The 27,857-nt window shown below is 41.6% G+C and overlaps 1 protein-coding gene and 1 long non-coding RNA gene across 4 annotated transcripts in view; one reads left to right on the top strand and one right to left on the bottom strand.

The window, feature by feature from the left end:
- The window catches only part of LOC133062697 (uncharacterized), a 310,253-nt gene that overhangs the window by 205,315 nt on the left and 77,081 nt on the right, over window positions 1–27,857 (bottom strand). Inside the window, exon 4 of one of the 3 annotated variants that reach the window (XR_009694237.1) lies at window positions 24,715–24,879. The exons of the other annotated variants lie outside the window; for them this stretch is intronic. This is a non-coding gene — a long non-coding RNA (uncharacterized LOC133062697). The remainder of the gene's footprint in view (window positions 1–24,714; window positions 24,880–27,857) is intronic. 3 annotated transcript variants of the gene reach the window in all.
- PCSK1 (proprotein convertase subtilisin/kexin type 1) overlaps window positions 1–27,857 on the top strand; it is a 43,709-nt gene that overhangs the window by 7,621 nt on the left and 8,231 nt on the right. The window contains exons 4-11 of the mRNA XM_061152048.1: window positions 1,780–1,926; window positions 3,931–4,007; window positions 10,102–10,190; window positions 13,123–13,295; window positions 14,303–14,515; window positions 17,010–17,110; window positions 24,806–25,039; window positions 27,350–27,507. Of these exons, the coding sequence (XP_061008031.1) occupies window positions 1,780–1,926; window positions 3,931–4,007; window positions 10,102–10,190; window positions 13,123–13,295; window positions 14,303–14,515; window positions 17,010–17,110; window positions 24,806–25,039; window positions 27,350–27,507 (1,192 nt within the window). The remainder of the gene's footprint in view (window positions 1–1,779; window positions 1,927–3,930; window positions 4,008–10,101; window positions 10,191–13,122; window positions 13,296–14,302; window positions 14,516–17,009; window positions 17,111–24,805; window positions 25,040–27,349; window positions 27,508–27,857) is intronic.

Here is a 27,857-nt window from a genome sequence, read left to right as displayed (position 1 = left end):
GTGAACGTGATTCAGTATATACAGCTCTGAATGACAAGTCTTACATGCTCCCAGGTGCGAATCTCTGAACTAGGCTAAAGGAAGGAACATGAGGAAAGACAAAAGGCATCCATCTGTGAATGTCTAGACTTGCAAACCAGTTCTACCTTTAAGGGGCTTCCCTGATGGCTCAGACAGTAAAGAATCTGCCTGCAATGATCCCTAGGTCGGGAAGATCCCCTGGAGGAGGAAATGGCAACCCACTCCAGTATTCTTGCCTGGAGAATCCCATGGACAGAGGGGCCTGGCAAGCTGCAGTCCATGGGGTCACAGAGAGTTGGACATGACTGAACAACTAACACACACTTAGTCTACCTTTAAAACAGTTACCAAATCCTTACTGGAATGTGGGCTGTGAGTGGAGAAACTATACATGCTCTGCCTGCCTGCAGAGTGTTCCCCCTTCTGTTTTCACATTAAGCCTCTACTGTAGTAACACAGGTGAATAGACGTGCTTATTGTTGAGAATATTGTAAAAGATAAAATTTCATAACCATAAGCTGAGGCCTAGATATCCTTATTGCAGAACGGATGGGAAAGATCAATTCTTGAAACTCTTCTAAGCTAAGTGATACTTGCTCATTGCAGAAGATACTTATTAACACTTGTGCATCTACCATGTGCCAAATATTAATACCATCCTAACTGTTTGACATGAAGTAACTCATTTAGTTCTCACGCAACATTGTGTTGTTCATATAATAAGTATTCCCTTTTAACAGATGAAGAAACAGAGATATTGGCAAGAATCACATGATTCTTGTGGTGGGGCCATAGTTCATATCTCCAGAGGCCATACTCTTAACAGCCAGACTCCGATTGTTCCTCTCACTGACATAGAGTCCTTCTCTGGCTTTGGCCAACAATCTGTGTGCAGTTCCAGCCTCCTGGGACTCAGCTTCATGTTGGCCTAGAAAATTCTGCTTTTGCTCCTCCTCTTTCTGATGGGCATCAGCCAGGGGGCAATGCATTCACTGATACTTTTGATTGTTGTCATTTTTAAGATTCCTGTTGATCCGTTCAGCTAAAAACCTGGCTCTCTTCTCACGCATCTCTCTTGAATGCTTGGGGATGTGCTCATATCTGTATTCCTTTGCTGTCCAATTTCTCTTCCCTGCAGCCCTACGTACTGTAACTCTCAGAAAAGTTACCTGAAAAAAAAAAAATCCTAAATCACCTCTCACAGATACTGACTCTCTAAATCACTCATACTTGGAAACAAGCAGTTCAATTCCAAGTCCTGGTAATACCACAGCCTTGTGGGTATCCAAGTTCTGATTTTTCTTTTAGAAAAGTTATTTAAAAAAATATCCACGAGTAACTGAACCAGACAAAATAAAGTTCATTCAGTGTGGCAGTAGAGGTTTAGGATTTGGGGGAGATGGAAACTTGGGACAGCAAATAAAGCTTCGGTAGATGAAAAGCTTGAGCATGGAATTATAAATGAAAGCAACTTAGGGATAAACTTCTTCAAAGCCACACAGCTCAAAGACAAGGGGCACAGGGTGATTCATCTTTTCGAGTGATTTTTCATTGGAACAACTGGAAAAAGAGCAGAACTATGATGATTCACTTGGTCCTCCCCTCAACTTTGTCTTTTATTTCACTTAATTGCCTGCTTCTAAAGAATAGAATGACCCTAGGAAAAAGAAAGATGGGTCTCAAGACTGGAGCTTCAGTTCTCATTGTGCAGCAAGCAAATTATGATTTTACCAATGCTTCTTTGTTCTTTTTTACCAGCAAGATACAAGGATGACTGCAACCCTGCCCAAGTTGGATCTCCATGTGATACCTGTTTGGCAAAAAGGCATCACAGGCAAAGGTGTTGTTATCACTGTACTGGATGATGGCTTGGAGTGGAATCACACAGACATCTATGCCAACTATGTGAGTCTAAGCCCTCCTATTCCTGCAGCTTAGGGTGCTGTCTATACAGACATACAGTTAGGGCTTTACTTCCCTCAAGCAGGAGGTGCTCTGAGTGAGCCCTGGGGTTGATGAGCCAAGCTTTGGCTACTTCCCTCACCCCTCTGCCAGTGCACATAAATTTCTTACTTTCTTTCTTTCTTTTTTTTTGTATCACTAGACATTGAAAGAATTCATTGAAGCTGAGGACTGTACAAAAGTTATGTGTGTTGGGGTTGGAGGAGGCACTTACACCGGCTAGATTATTAAAAAGCCATTCAAATTCTATGCCACTCAATACTGGGGGACATGAAAGCAATCAGATCAAGCCTCACATCTGAGATCATTTTCATAGTCATCCTCCTCACATTCCCTCTGGGTCAATAGCTCTCACATTGTGAAGTTATATGAATGTGACTCCATCCATGCAAATCAAAGCATGTACTTCATAGTGCAAAAGTGACAAACTGAGAAAAGTTTACCAAAAATGGGAAGTAAGTAAATTACTTACTTGTTTATGAAGTTCTCCATAATATTTTAGGTCTTTAGGGGACTCCCCTGATGGTCCAGTGGATAAGACTCCATGCACCCAAAGCAGGGGTCCTGGGTTGGATCCCTAGCCAAGGAACTATTAATAGATCCCACATGCCACAACTAAGAGCTCGCATGCTACAACTGAATATTCCACAGGCCACAGTTAAAAGATCTTACATGCCGCAACAGAGATCAAAGATCCAATGAGCCACACCTAAGACCCAGCACAGGCAAACTAATAAATTTAAAATGTTTCAGGTCTTGATTTGAAGATCCGTGTTTTATCTTGAATACTACCCCCTGTCTTTATCCCAGCCTTTCTACTCAACCAACATTCCAAAGCTAAAGAGCAAAGAAAATGGGGTGGAAAAGAAGAGATGAAAAAGATTGGCAATTATTAAGACAGAGAAACATAAAGAACAGCAGGAGTGGTGACACAATTATTAAAAGGTGGTTGGATCTCCTTGCAGTCCAAGGGACTCTTAGGAGTCTTCTCCAGCACCACAATTCAAGAGCATCAATTCTTCGGCACTCAGCCTTCTTTATTGGAGGAGGGAATGGCAATCCACTCCAGTATCCTTGCCTGGAGAATCCCATGGAGAGAGGAGCCTGGCAGGCTACAGTCCATGGGGTCACAAAGAGTCGGACACGACTGAGTGACTAAGCATCGGCGGCAGAGAAATACAGAGAAGAGCAGTCTGTTTGAAGTCTATTTAGTGTAACTGGGGTGGCTGAAGGAGCTCACTGTAGACCTGAGCCCCACCCCACTGCCAGCTCTTTGCACCTGTATCCTTAGGAAAGATGAGTGTCAAAGTGTTACTAACTAGCTCTACAGCCCAGTCAAACCATTCCACTTCTCTGGACCTCAATTTTCTCATTTGGAAAATGACAAGGTTGAACTAAGTAAACTCTGACCCTTCCTGTTCTAACAGCCTATGAGATTCTGTAGGTTTGGAAACCTTCACTGAGAATTGTTGGCTCACTTCTCTGTGCATGTCATCTCTGCCTGGTTTCCGGCTCTGATGAATGATCAGCAACGGGGCCAGAAACTCTAAACTGCAGGCTCTCAAGCCAGCAGCCAGGATGGGAATAGGACAGGGGTAGAAGGACTGATGTTGAAGCTGAAACTCCAATATGTTGGCCACCTGATGCAAAGAGCTGACTCATTGGAAAAGACCCTGATGCTGGGAAAGATTGAAGGCAGGAGGAGAAGGGGATGACAGAGGATGAAATGGTTGGATGGCATCACCGACTCAATGGACGTGGGTTTGGGTGGACTCCAGGAGTTGGTGATGGACAGGGAGGCCTGGCGTGCTGCAGTTCCTGGGGTCACAAAGAGTCAGACATGACTGAGCGACTGAACTGAACTGAACTGAAGAAGATTTGGAAAGCACTGCTTTTTTTTTTTTTTTTTTTTTTGATGCTACAGTGTTATTTTTGCTTTCTCTTTAGGATCCAGAGGCCAGCTATGATTTTAATGATAATGACCATGATCCATTTCCCCGATATGATCCCACAAATGAGAACAAGTAAGTAAATGTGGATTTGGGAGTGGGGGTAAGTGCTTTAAAATGCTTTCATCTTATTTGAGAAAATTACACTATAAATATGATCCACATTTTTGCTCTCAGAAAATGCTCATGTACACCATCCATACAACAACATTTTGTTGCTTTTAAAACAGGAAACAGAAGCTTCTATTTTTATATTCCTTTTGGCTTACGGGACTATATTTCAATTAAACTTTCTTCTTATACTATGAAATGTACCCCTCCAAATGTTACTGAATAGCTATGACTTTAGAAGAAATCTTTGGGACATTTGTTGCTGTTGTTCAGTCACTAAATTGTGTTTGACTCTTTGAGATCCCATGGACAGCAGCACACCAGGCTCCCCTGTCTTTCACTGTCTCCCAGAGCTTGCTAAGACTCACATCCATTGAGTTGATGATGCTATCTAACCATCTCATCCTCTGCTGCCCCTTTCTCCTTTTGCCTTCAGTCTTTATCAGCATCAGGGTCTTTTCCAACAAGTCAGCTGTCCAACAGGTGGCAAAGTATTTATTAAAGCCTCAGCTTCAGCAACAGTTCTTCCAATGAATACTCAGGGCTGTTTTCCTTTAGGACTGATTGGTTTGATTTGCTTGCAGTCCAAAGCATTAAAGAATAAAAATCTTCACTCCATCACCACTGCACCTAGTTCCTCTATGAATCTTTCACTATTAGCAACATGCTTGTTGCTAGCCATGAAGAGAAATACAGATGGCCAAAATAACAAATCCCTATGACTTCCTACAGTAGCCACAACCATGCTCACTACTTCCCTCAGAAGAACATGGCAAGACACCAGAAAAGAGAAATATACCATAAGGTTTGGCCCTCAAATCCAACACAGTCTCCAGGGCATTGGGCTAATTAGCCTGTTCCAGTTTTCTTCTGGGTATTTGAACTCTAAAAGGAAGAGGCAAAGGACATCTTCTGACTCCTAAGCTAACTCCCCATAGTATCCACAGGGTGATGAGAGAGGCTAAGAACCAGACTTGGCAAAGCAACAAAGCAAATGAAGACCCAAAGGCAAGAGACATTTTAACCTTTTTGTTAGCTCCAAAGGAACTTTACCTTCTAGGCACACAGCCTCTCTCAGACTTGAAGGAGATATTTCACTCTTTCCTCTTCATTTGCTTCACCCAAAAGAAACTTACACCAAAAGAGAAGAAAGTCAAGGCAAAATGAGCACTGCTACAAGAGGGGATGGAAAGATCAATCAGGGAAAAGCTCCTGTGGCTGTCATATAATGTACTTCCCGTTCCTTTCTTCCTCCCTCTCAGATTAGTATCCAACTTGGGTCCATCAGTTCTCTCTCGTTCTCGCTTTCACCTTCCCTCCCAGTTTCTCCCTTATTATCTCAGAATTCCCATGTGGCTGGTGCGGTAATGTTGACCTAAAGCAGTTACATTGGATTGTTCTCCTCCAGAAGGCCAACAAACCCCAGGAAGGGAGTCTGGAGCTCAAGGACTTGGCTTCAACTTCTGGGTGTATATTTCTTCCCTCGGCGGGGAAGGGGAGGCTTGAGGAGGTACCATTTACTTTCCTTCAGTACCACTTATTTCTTCGAGCATTTATCTTTTAAAGGGGTCAACCACAAGCAGCCCTAGAGGTAGAATATTCCAGTAACAACACAATAGGAACCATGAGGGGGGCCCCTTTGGAGGAAAGTGGGATGTCTCAGAAACTTAGAGCAGGACTCCCCCAGACAAATATTCAGCCATATTTCTGAGCGAGGGCAGTGTGGGACCAGGGGGAACATCCATCCTTTTACAGCAGGACCTTGCAATGTTAGCCTGGCCGGTAGTGAGAGCTTTGCCCATTACCAGAAAGGAGGCTGGCTTTGAGGAAGTCACTCACCTCACTCTGTCTCTATTTTTTTTTTTTTATTTTGTCCCCAAAAAAGGTGACAAGGTCCCTGTTTACCTACACTCCTAAGATAAACTACCTAAGGAAATGGGCAATAAGTGCTAAGAAGAAAAGGGCACTCTTTCTAGAATGAGCTAGAAGTGACAACTCTCATTCCTTTCCCTTGGTCAAGACTAAGAGGGAAATTTGCTCCCACCTACATGGGTTCAGCTGAGGAGACTGTTAACTGGAGGTGTCAGCCCAGCCTCCTTCCTAGGCAGTGTGCCTTGGCTCTGGTCCAGGATCCAATGTGGGTGATGATTTTGTGGCAGACGCATGATAGGTGAATACCTGGTGAAATGATATTCTTGGAGTTTTGTACTTGTGATAAGGGGAACTCAGGAATCCTCCTTTCCCCCTGCCAAACAAAAGGGACTTGCCACTCATGGTACTGATGATAGCCAATTCGCAGAGTTTCAAAGGCCCCAAGGTAGCAGCCTATACAATTTTATTTAATTTGTGCCTGAAAACTGTGAGCTTCCAGAGCATAGCAGACCATGGATCATGCACATAGTATAGGATTTGGGTAGCATAGCCAAACACTTGGGAGCATACTTTGCAGTTAGATTTAGATCAAATCTTAGACCTTTCACTTAATAGCTGAGTGACCGTGAGCAAATTATTTAACTTCTTTGTGACTAGTTTTATCATCTACTGTGACAGAATTTTATTTTCTTGGGCTCCACAATCACTGCAGGTGGTGACTTCAGCCATGATAGTAAAAGACACTCACTCCTTGGAAGAAAAGTTATGACCAACCTATGCAGCATATTAAAAGGCAGGGACACTACTTTGCTGACAAAGGTCTGTATAGTCAAAACCATGGTTTTTCCAGTGGTCCTGTATGGATGTGAGAGTTGGATCATAGAGAAGGCCACACCAAAGAACTGATGCTTTTGAACTGTCATGTTGGAGAAGACTCTTGAGAGTCCCTTGGACTGCAAGGAGATCAAACCACTCACTCCTAAAGGAAATCAATCCTTAATATTCACTAGAAGGACTGATGCTAAAGCTCCAATACTTTGGGCCACCGGATGCGAAGAGCTGACACATTAGAAAAGACCCTGATGCTGGGAAAGACTAAAGGCAGGAGGAGAAGGGGATGACAGAGGACGAGATGGTTGTATGGCATCATCGACTCAACGGACTTGCGTTTGAGCAAACTCTGGGGGATGGTAAAGGACAGGGGAGCCTGGGGTGCTGCAGCCCATGGGGTCTCAAAGAGTCAGACACCACTGAGCGACCGAACAACAACCAAAGAGATAATGATGGTACCTATTTCATTGGGGATTAAATAGGTTTATATACATAATTGACTTGGATAGTGTCTGGTACATAGAACAAGTTAAGCATGTACTATGATAATGATGATTAAGGCTTCTCATTTAGCAACTAAGGTAGAACTCCTTTCAGTGAGAAAAAAAGCATGACAAGAATAATATCATCTGATAAGAGCAGAAGCAGAGACAAGTCAATTTTCTGAGCCAATTCAGAATTTGCTATTTGAAAATTACACAAAAAGCAACTATCTCTCAGGGTCCTTTTGATTATCAACCAAAAAACTAACATCCCCATCATTTATCAAAAGGCATAATAAAAAATAAGAGTTAGTTACCCTTCCAGCATAGTGTCAGAAATAAATCCCCTAGGTTTAGAAAATGAATTGCCCCATTTTGTCTTGGCCTTCGTAGCAGTTAGAGACCTATTATCTCCCAGTTCCAGGGGCTTTATCTCTCCAAATTATCTGTGTTGCTGCTGTTCTTTATTACTATGTAAATGAAGTTAATAAAAGCTGCATTTGAATTCTCCTCTGCAAATCAAGAGAGGCATCACTAAATAACAAAATCTTCAAAGTGCAGGTAACTCTTACTAGTAATCTAGCATGAATTTGTAATCAATATTTCAACAAAAATTTCAGACTATTTTTCTAGCTATATAACATGTATGGCAAGGATATTTTAACAAGTGCCATGGTAGTCTTTAAATTATCTTCTGAAATAATTAAAAAAAAAATCAATTTGTTTAAATGCCAGTTACAGCCATTATTCTAAGATAACAGAGGGTGCTTTTACCCCAGAGGCTGATTTAAGGGAAGAAAGCCATAGGTCTAAAAAGAATGACATTGAAGCACTTTGATAAAGTCTTCTTTTTCTCAAGGTACAGAGGTGAGAAGTGAGGATAAGAGGAGGAAAAGATATCAATTCCTATTTGTACATGATCCTACGTTTTTTAAAGAAAATAGTCCTTAATATGTAAACAGAGATAAATAATAGGTAGTGTCACAGGGCATCATTTTTAGGACAGAGGTATAGTGCTGGAGATGTCTGCTCACAGGTTGATTCCGTAAGCTCTATCTATCCACCTGGAGACTTTGCTATCTTGGGCCCAGTCTTCCATTTTGTATGAACAGAAATTCAGGTGGTGGTGACTTCTGGTAGCATATTTCTCAGAGGATGGCAACTGAATTTTCCCTTCTACAAAGGCAGAGAGTGCTAAGCCCCCAAAGAAGCATAAGATGCCTTCTTCATGTTCAATATGCACGAATTTTGCAGAGAATGGATGTATTGGTCGGAACAGCTTCAGTTGCAAGTGAGAGAATCCTAACTTGAAAATTAAGTAAAATGGAGATTTTAAAAACATTTTTTTACCCAAGAGATGATCAGCTGCAGGCATGGTAAGATCCAGAAACTCAAATAATATGCCTTCGGACAGCAATTACTCTATCTCCATCTCCTAGCGCTGCTCACCTCCACTTAGCTTCATTCTCAACAGAGAACGCCTCATAGCAAGATCCATAAGGCTCACATGGAACTTAAAGCATCAGTTTTTGAAAGCTGTCTGGGAGTCTCATGATAGAGACTCACAAGGAGTGGCCAAGGGTTACTTCTCCAAATGGGAAAATGCTAGAAGACCAAAAAGAAGTCAGTGCCTACTACATCAGGGAAGACTGTGAATTGCATTGTTCTGACTTAGGACTCCTATCCAGTATTAACATAAAGGAGGCCATCATTCAGTGGAAGGAGACAAGGAAATCATCTTTGGTATTTTAGGTAAAAAAAGAAAAGTGAAATAGGTTTATTTTAAAAGACCAGTCAATTAAGAATTTTTATATTTCATCTGGCCTAAATTAATAGATGTCCAGTAGAGCAGTAATCAGAAGGAGCTGACTTACATTTGCTCAGACCTAACCCTTGCTCTTTTTCCCTCTGTGTCAGCATATGTGGTCAGCAGCTCCTCCAAAGGCGTCCACAGCCTTCATGCTGCTCCTGGGAGTTTTCACAATGGAATAAAGTCATGAAGCAACCAAGTTCACATTAAAGTGCCCTCAACTTATTTACCTTCCTGAGGTCAGGAAGGTGACAGGAAAAGATAATCACTCTCGCTAGAATTTCAGAAATGACACTTTAACAGTAGACTTTGGTCTGTTTAAGAGATGGATTTTCTTTTCCCCCCAAATGCTCTGAAGTCGTAAATTACCCTCATTGTCTGGTTGCAAGACTAGTCTTGTTCAGGCTTCTGGTCCCAATTAGAGTTGCAGGAGCACCCTGGCATCCCAAATAGCCTTGGAGTGCCTTGTTAAAAGTTTCGAAATCCTCTTGGGACCAGGAAACCTTCGGATGTTTTAGTCTGGTATATGGTTAGAGGAGGAGAGGAGAGCTTGAGAGGGGACTCTGTTCTACATATCCCCCTAAGACTGGTCCAGATTAACCTAATCCAAGGAAGCCACAAGTGAGGGGAAAGGGAAGGGGTCACTTCAACACCAAAAAGCATGGGATCAAAACCATTTCTTCCAGGTGGTTTCTGAAAGTGTCAGAGATGCTCATAGCAAGTATTAATAGCTAACACTTCCTGGTTCTTTCTGTATCCCAGCCACTGTTCTAAGTGTTCTGCATACTTAGTGTTTCATGGGATGCCACAGCTTTTGGAGGACCAGTCACTTATCCAAGGTCATATCACTAGTTAGTGGCAGAAGCTAGAATTTAAACTCATATACTTGGGCTCTGGTACTTGTTCCCTTCACTTATCTACACATCACCTAACACTGATGGGATAAAAACTGGCAACGAGGCTGACAAGAAGTTAGTTAGTATATCCATGGACCGTCGATTTGTATGCAAAACCAATGTTTGCCCTCATTTACATTTTACAAATTCTATTTTCTCATCCTCAGACATGGGACCAGATGTGCAGGAGAAATTGCAATGCAAGCAAATAATCACAAGTGTGGGGTCGGAGTTGCATACAATTCCAAAGTTGGAGGTAAAGCAGAGGGTTGTTCGCGCTTTGAGTCTTGTGTTAACTGGTGGAAATGGGGTGGGCTGAGGGAAACTTTTCAACAACCAGAGGAAGAAGTGAACCCCATGCAAAATTTGCTACAGAACTTGAGTGTGATTTGAAATGTGCAAATCAATGGATCTGGGTTCTCAGATAATGATACCTGAATAAAGCCCATACATCTCTGTCGGGGGGGGGGGGGGGCGGCAGGGATGGAAATGTTGAATAGATTTCAAAGCAAATCTAATTTTCTCTGTGTTCTGATTTAGAAGGGCTTGTTATTGAGTGCTCGCTAAGAGAACAGAAGGAAAAGGTAAATTTAGGCAAAGATTTTCCCTGCCTCTCAGTTCTATAGTCCTTCAGTTCACAATGAAGAACAGTCAAAAAATAAATAAAAAGAATGCATATGAATTACAGAAAGAAGACAAAGGTTATCTGTAGTAGCAAGAATTTAGAAACTCTGGTTGTTTCAATGTTTTTATGGGTAAGCATATGGCAAGTTCCATCAGCACAATTTGATAAAAGAACTATTTACAAGAGTTCAAGGGAACCAACAAGTGACTGTTGTAAGCAGATGTTTCCACCTTCAGACCTAGTGGAGCAAGGGGAGGAAGTAGTCATGGAAACTGGGAAGAGAAAGCTGTGGCCACACGAGACAGCCCCAGGACAAGAGCTGGGGCCGGGAGTACAATAGCAGAGCTGCTTCGAGGCAGGGAGGATCCTGAAATGAGCATTTCACTCTCCCCTCACCCCAAAACCTCCTGCCACTGTGTCAGTCGGCTGACACCAACGCAAAGATGAGAGAACCCACTGCTGCCATCCACGGTCCTGTGGATCTGCAGGGGATCAGAGAGAATAAAGCACTTGCCTCTCCTCTTCACACTAGCCGGTCCTCAGGAGCTCGTGGTTACACTATTAGTTTTGCATTTAATTTATTTCCTAAAACCACAACAAAAAAGATTCGTTGTAGAACATGGCCATGTCAGTGAGACTCCTTCAAGCTCTACATGAGCATACCTTGAATGTGGTTTTGTAATCCTTTTCAGAAATCAGATAAATACACATCCTGGCATACAGAATGCATCTCTCACTAACACAGCACATACTCCTAGGTTTTAGGGGTCATTCCTCATTCCTTTGATGCCAGTGTTGTCAGAGATGCGTTAATCTACAGAAAATGAAGGCAGGAGCACAAATTACATAATCACCTAGAAAAAGAAAGCATGCTCTAAGGAAAGATGAACAAAGTAGCTAGAGTCTGTGAGAGAATCATCTCACCCTTTCATTTTACAGAGGAGGAATCAGAAGCAAGATCCTCAAGGAAACTAAAACACACCTACTGCGTGTCCATCATCTAACTCCCAAGACAGGACCCACATCCTGGAAGTTAACAGGATGGATCTGAGTGCCAGATTTCTGGGCTTCAAGTCCCAGCTTCCCAGTTGCAAGCCATGTGGCCTTGGGCAAGTCCCTGTCCCTCTCTGACCTCAGTCTATCTCCCTGGGAAAAATTACAGCATCCACCTCAAATGGTTGTCATATGGATAGATAAGTTCACACATTTAAGGCCTGTGTAATGGCAGCTGCATACGGTATATCCTCAATGCACCTGAGCTGTGATCAAACCCATTTTACAGTTGAAAAAACTGAGGCACAGAGAAGTGGCTTGCTCAAGATCACAGAGCTAGCAAATAGTAAAGCTGGGATTTTTTTTTTCCCCCAAATGCATTTTAAACAATTTTCTTAAAAAAAATAAATATGACTTCTACTAGTCAGGTCAGCTTCACGTTCCTTTACCCACGCTCCATGGTAAACAGTAGTGTGAAAACCTAAGGCTATGCGCTCCATCGCATCATTAGCCCGAAGCCAGCAATAACCAGGTAGCTGCCGATATGTCTAAACTGCTTTTGCCTTCCTGGCTCTTGCGTCCATGAGTCTGATGATGGGTGACAGCCTGTTGGGAAGCACAATGAGCCACTGCATCTGCCTTCTCCTGATGAAAAATGATTCCCCCTCAGGAGTGAAATCCATGGCAATGATTTCATCCTTGATGTTATTTAGGAGAAAAGGAAGCATGTTCCTTTGCAAGTGTTTCTTAGCAAACACATAAAAGAAGGGCCTCTGGGTTATTTTTAATCAGTGCTTAGAAACAGGAGTTCTTTCCCTATTTGTTAGTCTCCTTTTGTAGGTAGGTCTTCTCAAGCTGCACGGTTTCTCACCGGAGCCCTTTGTAAAGCTCTGGCTGGGCCACAGACGTTCATGGTACAGTCATGAGCAGGCATGTTGACACAGGGTTGTTTGATGCCTCTTTCTGAAAACTGTCCCGTCATTTTCAGGTTATTAGGTCAGCAGGGGGAAGGGGAGACATTTTCTTCCAGTGGAAAAATAAGCCTTTATTCTTACTGATTATATTTTAGCTTTTTATAAAAGTTTTCATTTTGTATTGGGGTATAGCCAATTAACAAACAATGTTGTGATCATTTCAGATGAACAGCGAAGGGACTCAGCCATACACACACATGTATCCGTTCTCCCCCAAACCCCACTCCCATCCAGACTGCCACACAATACTGGGCAGAGTTCCCTGTGCTACACAGGAGGTCCTTGTTGGTTACCCATTTTAAATACAGCAGTGTCTGCACGCCCATGACATTTTTATAATCGACAACAACGGTGCCCACTGCATAGCACAAATAGTTACCTCAAGGGCAGATGAAGAAGGCTTCTGGAGGCAGTGACTGGGATCTTCCCATGGCGCTGTTAGCAGCTGGGTCACAGGCATTTGGGACATACAATGGTTATGCTCTCTTTGACTCTTTGGAGAGTCCTTTGAAGAATAAAATATTAAGAGCCTTGTGCCATCCTGCATGCACACACTGACATCAACATATTTTGTATTTGTCTGTTTTGCTGTTCAGGCATAAGAATGCTAGATGGCATTGTGACCGATGCTATTGAAGCCAGCTCAATTGGATTTAATCCTGGGCATGTGGACATTTACAGTGCGAGCTGGGGCCCCAACGATGACGGGAAAACTGTGGAGGGGCCTGGCCGACTGGCCCAGAAGGCTTTTGAATATGGTGTCAAACAGGTGAGATGCTTAACGCAGACCCAGTTGAAATGAAACCTGACCACTGGAATAAGAAGAGAAGGGAAGAACACTTGGCTTATGTGCAAAGAAATGGTTGTGAATTTCTCGTTGCTGTTAATGATTTGAACTGCATTTAGAGAGCCAAATCACTCTTCAGAGGGATGGAAGTTAATGTTTTCCCCATTTGGGCCTGACGTTCAACAGATATTCATTCCTCTTAGAATATTTACTTTAAAAAAAATAGTCTGGATAGGTCCTTCCTCATTTTCCTGCTGCTTCTGAATGTCTACACTAGGTACAGTACTCCCCGGACTTCTTTCAGATACTCTGAAAAGGCACCCTTCAATTCAGCAATGTGCCGCCTCCCTCTCCGCACGTGCAGGGCGGACACTTTTGCCTTGATTGTGTTGCTCTGACACTGGGGTTGACGGCATCCTTGCCAAGATTCTAAGGCCCAGTTCTGCACAGGATGAAACAAAAGTAGAAACTTTGGAGAGCACAAATTGAAAAACCATAGAAAGAGTAGCCTTGACGAGTTCCATTCAATTGATGAGTCCCTTTTAACGCAGCTGCAAAGCAGATCTGAATAATGCCTGATTTTGTCACGCTATCAGCCAGCCAGAAGATTCAAGCAGAAAGGAAGAGAGGAAGTTCAAAGACTCAAATGGAGTGACATAAGCCAAGGGAGTGGCCAAAAAAAATGAGTGAGTGCTAAAGGCCAGAATCCACATAATAAAGGAAAAAAAAAAAGAAAAGAAAAGTCCTCACTCTGTGCCATCCCAGAGAGAAGGATGGAGGAGGACCAGCAGGCCAGAGCCCACCAGGGGCTTGTAACACACAGTCTGGGGAGAGTCCTCCTACTGGAGGACCTGGAGATGAAACTGATCAAATTCCTGTCTCTGAGAACTTCATGCATGCATTTATATTCTTGTCGGGGGTTTTATTGGGAGATGACAGCGACCTCAGCAGATGATAACAGATGTGGTAAATTTTGGCTTTTCCTTTAGGGGAGACAAGGAAAGGGTTCTATCTTCGTCTGGGCCTCCGGGAACGGGGGGCGTCAGGGCGACAACTGTGACTGCGACGGCTACACGGACAGCATTTACACCATCTCCATCAGCAGTGCCTCGCAGCAAGGCCTCTCCCCCTGGTACGCAGAGAAGTGCTCCTCCACGCTGGCCACCTCTTACAGCAGCGGCGACTACACCGACCAGCGAATCGTAAGCTGCTTCTGTCTGCCTCTCTCTGCTTAGGTAGGAGAGCGCGGTTCGCCTTCCAAAGGATCCTTGGGTCAGATGGATTTGCTTAAGCTTCCTGTCTCAGTTGGGGAGACTTGCACGTTACTGATCTGAAGGGTGGGTATGTATTGGGAAGGCTTCTCTCTCAGGGATAGCGATACATCTGCCAAGGTGCTCTTGCCTCTCGGTCATGTCTAAACTCAGCCCTGAGAAACCACCAACTTGTCATTCAACGACCAAGACTCCAAATGTCTCTTCGGCTTGTGCGATGCCTCTCTGAAAACGGCCTTAAAGGAGATTTCAGAGATGTGGGGGCTTTATCACCCTGGTACTTGTTGATCCTGTAATAGCAGGGAGAATGTCTGACTTGCCCTTTAGCAGATGATAAAAGTACAGAGCATGCACCAGCTATGTCTCCTAAGAATGGACAACCTACAGGAAAATAACAGCCTAAGTTTCCCCTGAGGTGAACTTCTCAGCATCCGAATAAGCAGCTTTAGGAAGGTTATATGCTCAGAGAGCATCTCCAGCCCACGCTTGGCTGTGCCTTCTCTTCCGTGAGTCAGACTGCCAAGGGCAATTATTGGATTTCCCTTCAAGGGCATGATGATGAAGGGCCATTCGGGGGCTTTGAGAACAAAGAGAGGCACTTTTAATTTAAAAATGTAAAGCCTCAAACTTAACTGCTGACACAGAGAAGAACCAACTAGCTAAAGCATGCAGATCTTAATATCAAAATAATAGGTCAAGATCCAATTAGATTGTGGGTCAACCCCCTAATAATTGGCCTTTGGAATGTGTGTAAAATTCATATTAATGGCATCTCAACACAGTTGTCAGAACTGAGATCTTCATGCAGGATCCCTCCGCTAGAACTCTGTCTCTGCAACCTACTCTAGTTAAGAAAATAAAACTGGGGTCTCAATCGGAAGCCCTGGCCTGCCTCTCATTCTGGTATTTTCAATTACTCAGAGACGGTGACATTCTACCCAGGGGCTCTTGACAGCAGAGATAATGTAGAGCCTTTGAAAGGAGCCTATGAGACATGTGCCCTGCTTGCATACACAGCCTCTGGCTCTTAATGATCCCGTGGACGTCCAGAGTAGCTTTTCAAAAAAAAAAAAAAAAAAAATGGCCTGTTGTCCATTTCAGAGTCACCATTTCATAGACAGACCCTCATCTGAGCCACTCTGCTCTGAAGCAGGAGGAAGAATTTGCATCTTTGTAAAGATCCCTCTTTAGGTACACCAGCCATAGAAGAGACAGCTGGTGGCTTCTATTTGAGACAGTTGCAGTAACACAGCCTTTATCTTACGCAAACCTCTTCCTCAGCACAGTCATCTCTGGGGGCTTACTTGCGTCAACAGGTAAAAAGGGCAAACTTGCTTCCGCAGGCCTCGGAGGAACAGAGCCACTATCACTTGAGATATTCAGCGACTCCAAGCGGGAAGCCAAAGGAGGTGATAATGGAACAAATTATTTTTTTACACTTCCCTCCCACACATTGAAATCTCTAGCTAAAAATCACAGTGCAAGAGCCTGGGTGGCTGTCTTGCTAGCAATCCTTTGGCCCAGCTTCTGGTTCAAACAACAACACTGAGGTCCTTAAGGAAGACTAATTGGAAGTCTTTTTGGTTTTTTCCCTTCGTTTCAGCAATCTCTTCAATAAGCTAAAATTAGCCTGGGTAATTCCTTACGTGTAATACCACTGTGTGAAAATTTGCTTTCACAGACAGGATCTCATTTCAGTTTCAGAAATCTGAGTCAAGAAATATCAACCTCACCTGACAGACAGAAAACCAAGTGACTTGCCCATGGGATGCATCTACTGAGTGGCAGGTTTAGAATTTGAGCCCAGATCTGTGTCTAGCACACTTGCATTTGAAAAACTCACCATTTTCAAAGTACCAATATGACACTAACTCCTGGCCATCAGAAGACATCAACAGTGCGTGCAAGCGAAACACACTCAACACGTTTTGCGCAAGTAGTCCAAGTGGCCAAAATCAGCACATCTTCCTTTTGCTGAAGAGGCAGTCAAATGTCAATCTGAAGGCAATGGGGAATTGGGCGTGAGGCAAAATTTCTAAATATGTCAGGCCAAACACAATGGACCTGATGATTAATGGGCCAGCATGATTCACAGTGATTCTGAAACAGTCCCTTTTTTACAGACAGCATTTCATTTGGGAATCTCAGTAGAGAAAAAAAAAAAAAAATTCACAGTGGGAGGACTTCATCCCCAGAAAAGGCATTCTGATGCCAGAATTATAGACAAGTTGCATATAGAGGAGAGGGAGCTAAAATATCAGCAGATGGCAAACATCCGCCTGTGGTTCAGCGAGGAAGTAGGGAATCGAATCAGCTGGGCTTCCTGATCAGAGCGGATGCAGCCCTCCGTAGGGTTAGCCCCCGGGGACAGGATCACACACCTCACATGTTCTCCCACGTTTCTTCCTCTCCTGATGCCCCCTAGACGAGCGCTGACCTGCACAATGACTGCACGGAGACCCACACGGGCACCTCGGCCTCTGCACCCCTGGCCGCCGGCATCTTCGCTCTGGCCCTGGAAGCAAAGTAAGGCCCAGAAAGCATCTAATCACCTGTAAAAAGCTGCTTCTCCTTCTTTTTAAATAGCATACATTCTTTTCTGAATATATGGCTATAGTAGAAAACTACCAAAAACAGTAAGTTCTCTTCCAGTTAACATCTTGAGGTAGGTTTCATGCACACTCTTGTCTTGCAAAATTGGGATCTTAATTCACATACTATTCTGTAAATTTTTTAGTCTGTCTATATTAAGAGTACTTTCTCACATCCAAATCAATCTTCCCTGACCTTTAAAAACCCATGCCTTCCTCCCACTCAGCTCTAAGGCCTTCTCACTTCTGGTTATTCCCACCGAGACAGACTTTGTCCAGATAGTTTCCTATGGGTAGTATTAGGAATAACATGTTTTTAAAAATATCCTTTTTCTTTATAGGTTGTATAAGCCCAGTCCTAGAGCTGACATAACACATCAGGGGACATAAGAATTAAAAACAGGACTTTTATCTTTTTTGTAGTATACCATTATATAAATGCAAATCTTACTAAAGCCATTCATGCTTAAACACCCTTGTCCATATCAGTTACTGTTTCTGATAATTTCCTTGAGATAGACAATTACAACTGAAATTTTGGCATCAAAGGGAATGCATGCTTTAGTGATCTTGATACATATTGTCAAGTTAGTCTAGAAAGACTGTACCATTTTATATTCCCATCAGCAATATATGTGTGAAAGTGCCAGCTTCCTAAACCCTTATCAAACCTGTATTTATTATCTTTTAAAATGTTTGCTACTTTGATAGGTGAAAATGGCATCTCATCTTTACATGCTTTTATTTCATTACTAATGAACATCAATATTTTATATTCTTTTGCCATTTATCATCTATGATTGCTGTTTATGACCTTGATTTTATTTTATGGTCTTAGTTAGAAAAGCTACTAATGCTTGGTTAGTTGACATTTACCTCTTAATTTTATTTACATGTAATTTTTAATTTAATGAAGTTACTATGTATACAGTTACCTTTATCAGTCTCTAAGTTCTTTTTTTTCCCCTTTTTTTATGCTCAGGAAAATCCTTGCAACCCCAAATTATATAAATATACATTTATGTATCTTTTATTAATGTTTCTTTATGATATTTATTTTCTAAATCCCCCTGGAATTTATTTTAGTGTATGCTACCAAAAAGGGATCTAGCAACATTTCCCCTTCAAAATAGTTATTCAATAGTCTAATACTTAATACGGAGGGGGAAGAAATTCTGTCTCACACTTTATGTCCACACCTTTTTATTCATCCTTATTTCTGCTTTCTGATGTGTGTGGTGAGAAATCTTTAAATGTTAAGTCAGGCGCTATGGTTGAGTGATAGAGGAAGTGTTTAAACTTATAGATTACTATTATCCTTCCTATTAGGAAGGTTATCCTAGAACATCATCCATATTCTCTACAGAGAAGACAAAGCAGTCCCCTCATGTCATGTTCAGTAGATAAGTTTCACGGTAGAGGAAGAACAGAGCACCTTGGCCTGGGCCATAGCTGGAAAAGATGTGCAGTGGCTAGAGAGCCCAGCATCACTCCAGGATCCCTGTGGCCACCTGTGGAGTTGTGGTTTAGTCTCTGGTATCTCAGTTATGATGGCCACGGCAGCTAAGCAAGACAGGCCGAGTGAGGCTCGTACCAAAGCCTACCTACTTGGAGGAGTTGGAAAGATATCTGATTAGGGAAGAGCAAATCCAGATGCTCAATCAGAAACAAGCAAATCTGAAGCTCTTGGGTCCAGCAGAAAAGCCGTGCTCAGAATCTGAGTTCAGTTTTAACAGGTGGACAGAAAGCAGTTTTAACAGATGGACAGAGTGAAGTCTACAGGCCCAAAGTAAGACTAGCATTGGCAGTCCCAAACCAAATTTAAGGAAAGATAATCTAAGCAGTGAAAAGGGCAAGGAACACCTGGCTTCAAGTCCCAGGCATACCATTAGCTATGTGACCTTAGGCAAATTAATCTCCAACTGAGTGCTCAATTTATCATCTATAAATCATCTATAGGGGTCAGATCAGATCTTTTTTTTTCTAGCCTTTTCCTTTTAAAAGGATCCTCCAATTTGAGAATTGCATACAAATAGAATATATACCTTAACACAAGATAACAAGGAAGGAATATTTTACATTATATAGGACAGGCATTCAGTTGGTTCAATCACGATGAGTTACCCTTCCAACCAAATACTTAGTTTTAAGAATTGCATACAAATAGAATATATACCTTAACACAAGATAACAAGGAAGGAATATTTTACATTATATAGGACAGGCATTCAGTTGGTTCAATCACGATGAGTTACCCTTCCAACCAAATACTTAGTTTTAAGAATTGCATACAAATAGAATATATACCTTAACACAAGATAACAAGGAAGGAATATTTTACATTATATAGGACAGGCATTCAGTTGGTTCAATCACGATGAGTTACCCTTCCAACCAAATACTTAGTTTTAAGAATTGCATACATAGAATATATACCTTAACACAAGATAACAAGGAAGGAATATTTTACATTATATAGGACAGGCATTCAGTTGGTTCAATCACGATGAGTTACCCTTCCAACCAAATACTTAGTTTTAAGAATTGCATACAAATAGAATATATACCTTAACACAAGATAGGATCCTCCAATTTGAAATTGAAGGTGTCAGCTTATATAGATCATCTCACATGAATGGCTGAGATTGATGGGAAGAGGTACAGAGTGGAAGAAGTAAGGTCCTATGAAGGCAAATAGTTACACAGGTGGTGAAAAAAGAGCATGTTATTTATGATTTTAGGATATAAGCTTTAGCTCCAGGGAGCTTTTAGAAGAAAACTATCCTTAAAAATCTTGTCTTCCCTATCCAACACCTATCAGATGCATGCAAATATAAGCAGCCAGACCTAACCATCTTGTCTAGTGACCAGAATAGTAGAAACATTCATCTAACTGAACAGATGTAATGTTATTTTGACTAAGAACTGAAATTTTAAAATTTTCATCTCTGATTTCTAAAATTTCAAACTTCTTTCAGTATAAAGAGAAAATTATCTAAGGATGATCTAGCCTCATTAATCTCAGTCAATTCCTAATGGATTACTTTATAAAGCAGGGGCTCCACGGATTGTTAGAAAACATACGGGATCCATGAACTTCTTTGCAACTAGATGCAGAAATGTTTAAGAGTGTATGTCTGGCATTTTGGGGAGAATGGTTTGCGGTTCCATCAGATTCTTATGCTGCTCATGATTTAAGAGACATTAAGAGTCTATGATCTCCCTGGTGCACATAATAAGAATTTAATTCCTTTCATTTTGATTCAGTCATCAGTAAAATGGACATAATCTATCTTAACATTTATAAACTTCCTTCCAAAGTACATACAAATTATTGAGATGTCTGTTCTCAGATGGACAGTTTGCTTTGCTCTATTCAGTTGTCTATACCAAGATGATTATTTCAGAAAATCTGAATGCCAGAATTTCTAGAAGAGTCTGTAGACAAACATGATTGGGAGAATCATTTAACCATGTGTTCTTCCTTAAGTAACAACCATGGAGGATGAAAAACAACTCTGAGCTAAATTTACCATGAATAACAGCATTCAGCATTTATCAGGCTACTACTATGGGCCATAACCTGTGCTAATCTCTTTATATACAATGCTAACTCTAATTCTTACAACATCCTTGTGACATATAAATTATTAGTTGCATTTTATTAAGGATGAAACTGAGACTTAGAGAGGTTGGGAAATGTAACCAAGAAATGACTAAAATCTTTAATGTCCAGGCTTACCTAGTTGTGATTACAGGCTAAACCAGGTAGACTCAGACTTTTTCATCTTAGAATTTTGTCTCCAGATTACTTTACCTACACTCCTAATTAGAAGCAATGCTTAATTTCAGTGTTTAATTGCAAAGCCCTTATTTTCTGTAAACATATCCTTGATTAGCAAACCAATGCAGATTTTAAAAAATTTAATTATTGTGGATGCCATTGATGAACGAGATGCTAATTAACAGAGGAAGGCTGTCAGGAATGAGATGCACTACTGTTAGAAGGTCCTTTTCACATTATGAAATGCAATCACTCAAATGAAAAATAACTCTGTTAGAGAAATAGCCTTAATTTTCCTAACTGCCTGACAATGAAGCCTCTTTGGATATTTTGCAAAGAATAGGTAAAAGAAAATAATCAAAAATAAAACAAAACCTGCAACTGAAAGAAAACCAATGCCCTAACTATAGAAATCTGCTTCGTGTTTGATTAGCATGATTATCATGCTAAGACCATGACTTATACCTCCTAAGTACCTATCCTCATCCCAACACACACGCACACACACAGACACACACACACACACACACATCCCACACCCACTGAGAGTCCAAGGGGTAAACTGGCATGTGGCCCATAGACAACCTTGATGAGACTACCTTTGGTAAGAGGCTTTTACCTAAAACTCCTTTTAAAGAACTAGAAGGAAGCAAGAATTTCAGTAACATGCTACATAGGTCAGAATTAGTTTCCACATGGAGAAAACAGCCATTTCTGCTCAGCTAGTTAATTATTCCTCAATGTGGGATGGCCAATGTAGATATGAGATCTACAATGAAGTATAATATATGTGATATTGGGCAGATTGGAGGTCATACTGTCATACTTGACCTCTTATCTTAGAAGTAAGTCCACTCAGGCCCAGGGAGATGAAGTGGCTTGCTTAAGGTCACACAGGTCCTTAGTAACAGAATATAATTTAATGTGCTTTTTACTACTCCCCATTCTGATGCCATGATTCTGACCCCAATGACTTCTAATTACCTTAATTAGACACATACTTGTATTCTTTCTTTCAACTCCTATTATTGTAGCTGTAACGCAGAACTGGCTAGACAGCTTTTTCCAATATAAAATCACTCCCTACCCTCAGACATTTTGGCTCAGTAGGTTCAGGGTGGGACTCAAGAATTTTCATTACTTACAAGTGTACCAGGTGATTATGATGCAAGCAGCCTCGAACCTTGGAGAATCACTGAACTAGGGTCTTTCCAAGGGCTCTATCAGTCACTCCCTGGGTTGAAGCATTACTTTTGTCAGGAGCTCAGCTGAGCAGAGAGAGGGAATATTAAGCTGCTAGGTGTCAGAGCAGCTTTAAAGTAACACACCAAAAATGAAAGAGTTAAGCCTTCAGTCACTTACCGTGAAGGTATAAGCCAGAGTCTAAAACCAGAGAAAACACCAACTTTCCCTGTTCCATTGCCCCCCACCCTCTCCCATGGAAAGGGCACCAGCTGAAGGTCAGGTTAAAAGTTTGGACATGGGGGCTTGTTGTCTCACTGTTGAGGGAGCCAACGCAAGCCTCTGGTTTTATGGACTCTGGGATAGGGTGGGGGTGAGGGGGAAGGCTGGAAGTGGAGAAGTCCTGGGCACTGAGTCAGAGTGGGGAGAGGAGTTTTCAAGGTTTCCCCCTCTGTCGCCCATCAGGAGGCCTTGGCCGAGGTGCCCAAGACCTCAGATAAGAAGGCCCAGGAATGTAAATATGCTAAGAGCTTGCTGGGAGAGGAGGACCAGAGGCCTTGAGTACAGCTCCCTTCAGAGAGGGTGATGCGTGGTCTTGGCACCCAGGCTGGAATGCAGAGGGCAGCGTGCCCCCGAGGCCACCAGATGCAGACTTTGTAGAGCTTGTTGTGAGGATTGGGCTTTTAACCAGGAGCAGACTCCTCCCTGGAATGTGCACTGCCCCCTGTTGTCCCCAGCGGATTGTTAAACCAGTCCATGACCAGCTCTGGGGAGAAAACAGCAAATTGAGCCAGATTCCCCTGTTGGCTGTTTCACAACCTAGTGGTAAGACAGAACCCTGGAGGACTCAACGCTTAGGCATTTATTTATCTAAATAAGGCTTGCAGGTCTCAAAGCTAAGGGAAGGCCTGAGATCATGAAAGATTTCTAATGACTAGTGGCAGTAAGTTTTAAAATTGTATTTAAGGCTAGTTAACACTTAGACACGTTCAACCATACAACCAGCTAATATTTACCCAGCACATACCCTGTGCCTGGCATTCTTCTGACTGGTTGGTGCATGTCAGAGAACAAGAAGGATAAAAATCTCAGCCCTTTTCATTGCTGATTCTAGAAGGGGAGACAGACGCTAATAACACACAAAACAAATGAGTTGCTCAGTATGTTAGAAGATGATAAGCACTATAAAAGAAAAAAAAAGTACAGCAAGATAAGAGAGCATAGGAGTATTTGGGGGGAGTTGAAATCTTAAATAAGGTGATCAGGGAAGGCTTCGTCTTCATTATTAACAGGCCCAACACTCCCATGCACCTCTGATTTATCCTTATGTTGCTATTAAATTAATTTTACCAAGACTTCTGATTATACCATTTCATTGCACAAAAATCCTCGATGGCGCCCCCTTGCCCAAAGGATAAAGTATAAGCTCCTTTTCCTGGCATTCAAGGTCCTCACCACATGGCTCAGTGATCCTCCTCACCTCTTCCCTGCTCCAGTAAACCAGACTGTTACTGTACTCTGGGCATATCCTATACATCCCCTGCTCAGAGGTTTTGTTCCATTGCCTCATCTCTCTCCACTTCTTAACGTTCTGCTGCTGCTAAGTCACTTCAGTCATGTCCGACTCTGTGCGACCCCACAGATGGCAGCCCACCAGGCTCCCCCGTCCCTGGGATTCTCCAGGCAAGAACACTGGAGTGGGTTGCCATTTCCTTCCCCAATGCATGAAAGTGAAAAATGAAAGTGAAGTTGCTCAGTCGTGTCCGACTCTCAGCAACCCCATGGACTGTAGCCTACCAGGCTCCTCCGTCCATGGGATTTTCCAGGCAAGAGTACTGGAGTGGGCTGCCATTGCCTTCTCCGACTCTTAACATTCTACCCATCCTTTAAAGTTCATCTCAAAATATTTCCTCCTAGAAGAGCCTTGCTAGAACCCTTCCATCCCCAAAGAATTATTTCTCCTTCAAAGTCCAACAATGCATTATGCTATGAATACAGGATTCAGTAGATATAGTTACTAAAAAGACTTAATTCTTTTACTGGATTAGAAGCCTGGCATCCTGCAGTCCATGGGTTCACAAAAAGTCAGGCATGACTGAGCGACTGAACTGACTGAAGCTTCTTAAAGACATGAACTACTTCCTTGCATATTCCTGCTGCGTTCAGCATGGTGCCTTGTAAGAATGATCTCAAGTCGCTAAGAGCTTCTTGACACTTTTGCCATATTAAAAAAAGAGAGAGACAAAAAAATATTTAGGAGTGGGTAACCAGTCTATGTCTAAATCTGAGTCTTCCTAAGAAGGAAGTCAAGACCTCGACTGTGGGTTCATAATGTTGAAAATTCTAAGGTTGTTAACAGACAGGATAAGACTGGAGGACACAAAGGAAGTGTCATCATTTTTAATTTTTGCTCCAGTCACGTGTAAGTCATTAGAACTTGGTCCTACATTTCTACAGTACTGAAAACCAAAATTTAATAATTTCTAAGACTGTATTTTTAATTCTGAATGAAAGATATACCAATAGTGATACAGACTAAAATTACAGAGGTACAGTTGCAAAGGACACCTTACCATCCGAATGGAGATGCTTGTTTTTAACACTTGCATTTGCAAAGAAACTCCTTTTTGTCCCTGAACATTCTTTCGGTCACTCCTCCTCCAGTCCAAATCTCACCTGGCGAGATATGCAGCACTTGGTTGTATGGACCTCTGAGTATGACCCATTGGCCAATAACCCTGGGTGGAAAAAGAACGGAGCAGGCTTGATGGTGAACAGTAGATTTGGATTCGGGCTGCTAAATGCTAAAGCTCTGGTGGATCTGGCTGATCCCAGGACCTGGAGCAGTGTGCCTGAGAAGAAGGAATGTGTTGTCAAGGACAATGACTTTGAGCCCAGGTAAGTGTCTCCAGGAATTTTAAACAATTGTGTGCCATAGCACTGTTGCTATGATGCTTGTCACTCTGCCTAATTTTTTTCACCTACACTTCTGAAGTAGATGGGGATGGCATTTGCCAGCGTTTCCTGTGGCTCCATGAGAGGTCACAGAGACCAAAGATGTGCAAATCATGTTAACACAGTTGTATTTTCCTTTCATAGCCCACCTCCAACAATATAGCAGTAAGCTAATGTGTACCGGCTCGGTGGATATGAGTTTGAGCAAGCTCCAGGAGTTGGTGATGGACAAGGAAGCCTGGCGTGCTGCAGTCCATGGGGTCGCAAAGAGTCAGACATGACTGAGTGACTGAACTGAACGTGCTGCACTGTCCTATAGACCACTAAGAAAAATCATTGCCAATTAAACTATTACAAATCATCAATTTATTAAAATTCATCCCCAATTCAAAGATGTTAAAATGTGGTTTTTTTTTTAGTGCATCTTAGAATTGACGAGATGCAGTAATTGCCAACCAGTGTTACCCAAAACCTACTTCCAAAAGAACCTGGCTTTATGCCCCAAGGCTTTAGTTTAGAATATACTTGTCTATATTTCATTTAGAATATACATCTAGGTGCAGAAGCAGAATCTGGTATCAAGACAACCACAGTTACACTGAAGGTACACTCATACAAAATACCCAAGGGTGGGAGGCTTGGAGGGCATGCATTAGGGGGGTAAAATCATTTCTGAAAAAGGTATGTTTCAGTAATGGACCATTTTTGGATTAATATAAGACAAACCTGCTTGAATTTGATGCCATAACAAATAGTTTATTGCATTCAAGTATCTGTGTTTGTGTTCCTTACCATTTACTTTTCTTCTCTTATGTTCAGAACTCAACATGAGATCTACCCCCTTAAATTGTTAAGTGTACAATACATAACTGTTAACTATCGGTATAATGCACAGCTGATCTTTAGAACTTACTCATCTTGCTTAACTGAAACTTGATGCCCACTGATTAGTAACTCTCCATCCCTCACCCCAACAAACCCAAGGTAACCAACATTCCACTCTCTGATTCTACGAATTCAACTATTTTAGACATCTCATATGAATAGAATTACGCAATATTTATCTACCTGTGACTGGTTCATTCACTCAGCATAATGTCCTCACGTTGTATCCATACTGTCACATATAGCAGAATTTCCTTTTTTTAAAGCTAATGTGCCATTGTATATAAATGTCATATTTTCTTTATCCATTCATCTATTGAGGAATATCTAGGTTGTCCCCACATCTTGGCTATTAAGAATAATACCGCAATGAACATGGGAATGCTAGTAACTCTTTGAGACCCTGATTTCAATTCTTTTGAATAAATATCCAGAAGTGAGATTGGCTGGATCATATGGTAGTTTTCTTTTTCAAGGAAGTTTTATAGTGTTTTACATACTGGCTGCACCATTTTGCATTCCCACCAACTATGCAAGAGCTCCAATTTCTCCACAATCTCACCAACACTTGTCTTTTCTTGTTTATTTATTTTTTTAAGTAATAGTCGTCCTGATCTTGATGGGTATCTTGATTTGGGTCTTGATTTGAATTTCCCTGATGATTAATTATGGTGAACTTTGCCCCCCACCCCCCACATATCTATTGACCATTTGTATGTCTTCTTTGGAGAAATGTCTATTTAGGTCCTCAGCTCATTGTTTTGAATCAGATTGTTAGGATTTTGCTATTAAGTTACAGGAGTTCTTATGTATTTCAGAGAATAATCATTTATCACATATTGTCTACTGTTCTTAAGTTGCCTTTTCAGTTTGTTTCCTTTACTGTGCAGAGGTTTTTAGTTTGATGTGGTCCTACTTGTTTATTTTTATTTATCTTTTGCTGCCTGTGCTTTTATTGTCGGATCCATTAAATCACTGCCAAGACCAATGTCATGAAACTTTTTCCCTATGTTTTCTTCTAGAAGTTTTACAGTTTCAGGTCTAATTGGTGGGTTTATTTCTGGGATTTCTACTCTGTTCTATTCATCTGTATGTATGCATGCTTCCATGCTCAGTCCTGACTCTTTGAGACCCTATGGACTGTAGTTTGCCAGGCTCCTCTGTCCTTGGAATTTTCCAGGCAATATTACTGGAATGGGTTGTCATTTCCTCCTCCAGCGATTTATCTGTCTATCTTCATGGGGTTCTACTCATAACAGAGATAACAAGCCTAGCTGAGTATCTACTTTAGAGTGCTGTGTATACATTTCCATAAAATGTAAGGAAGAGATACAACTTTGTTCACTGATGATTCTTTAATGTATTTAGAGCCCTGAAAGCTAATGGAGAAGTCATCATAGAAATTCCAACAAGAGCTTGTGAAGGTCAAGAAAATGCTATCAAGTCACTGGAACATGTGCAGTTTGAAGCAACAATTGAATATTCCCGCAGAGGAGACCTTCATGTCACCCTCACTTCAGCCGCTGGTAAGTTTAAAAAAAAAAATTCAATTTATTCTAAACTATGTGTTTAAATTTTTAAGCATATATAAAATGATTTCAAATCAATGATTGATTTTTGCTTATATATAGGCCTAAGTCTTTCAATAGATACTTTCAGGTCTTAAAAAATATGCTTTGTGTTTTTTGGCATCAGAACTCTACCCTGTTCATTTCAACTGATCCTTACATAAGAAAAGAATGATGTTTACTCAAATAATACCAATTTATAAACCCTCTGAGTTATGCATTTTCAAACTGTGTGCATTTTCCCAAGTCCCTGATCTATATCATTCATTTCTCTCATTAGTGAAAGTTAGTGTAATAATTAAACTGAC

The sequence above is a fragment of the Dama dama genome, chromosome 9 (genome assembly GCF_033118175.1).
Source record: "Dama dama isolate Ldn47 chromosome 9, ASM3311817v1, whole genome shotgun sequence".
NCBI classification, from domain to species: Eukaryota; Metazoa; Chordata; class Mammalia; order Artiodactyla; family Cervidae; genus Dama; species Dama dama.
Note: the sequence above shows the minus strand (reverse complement) of the source record. Positions and strands in the feature narration are given on the sequence as shown.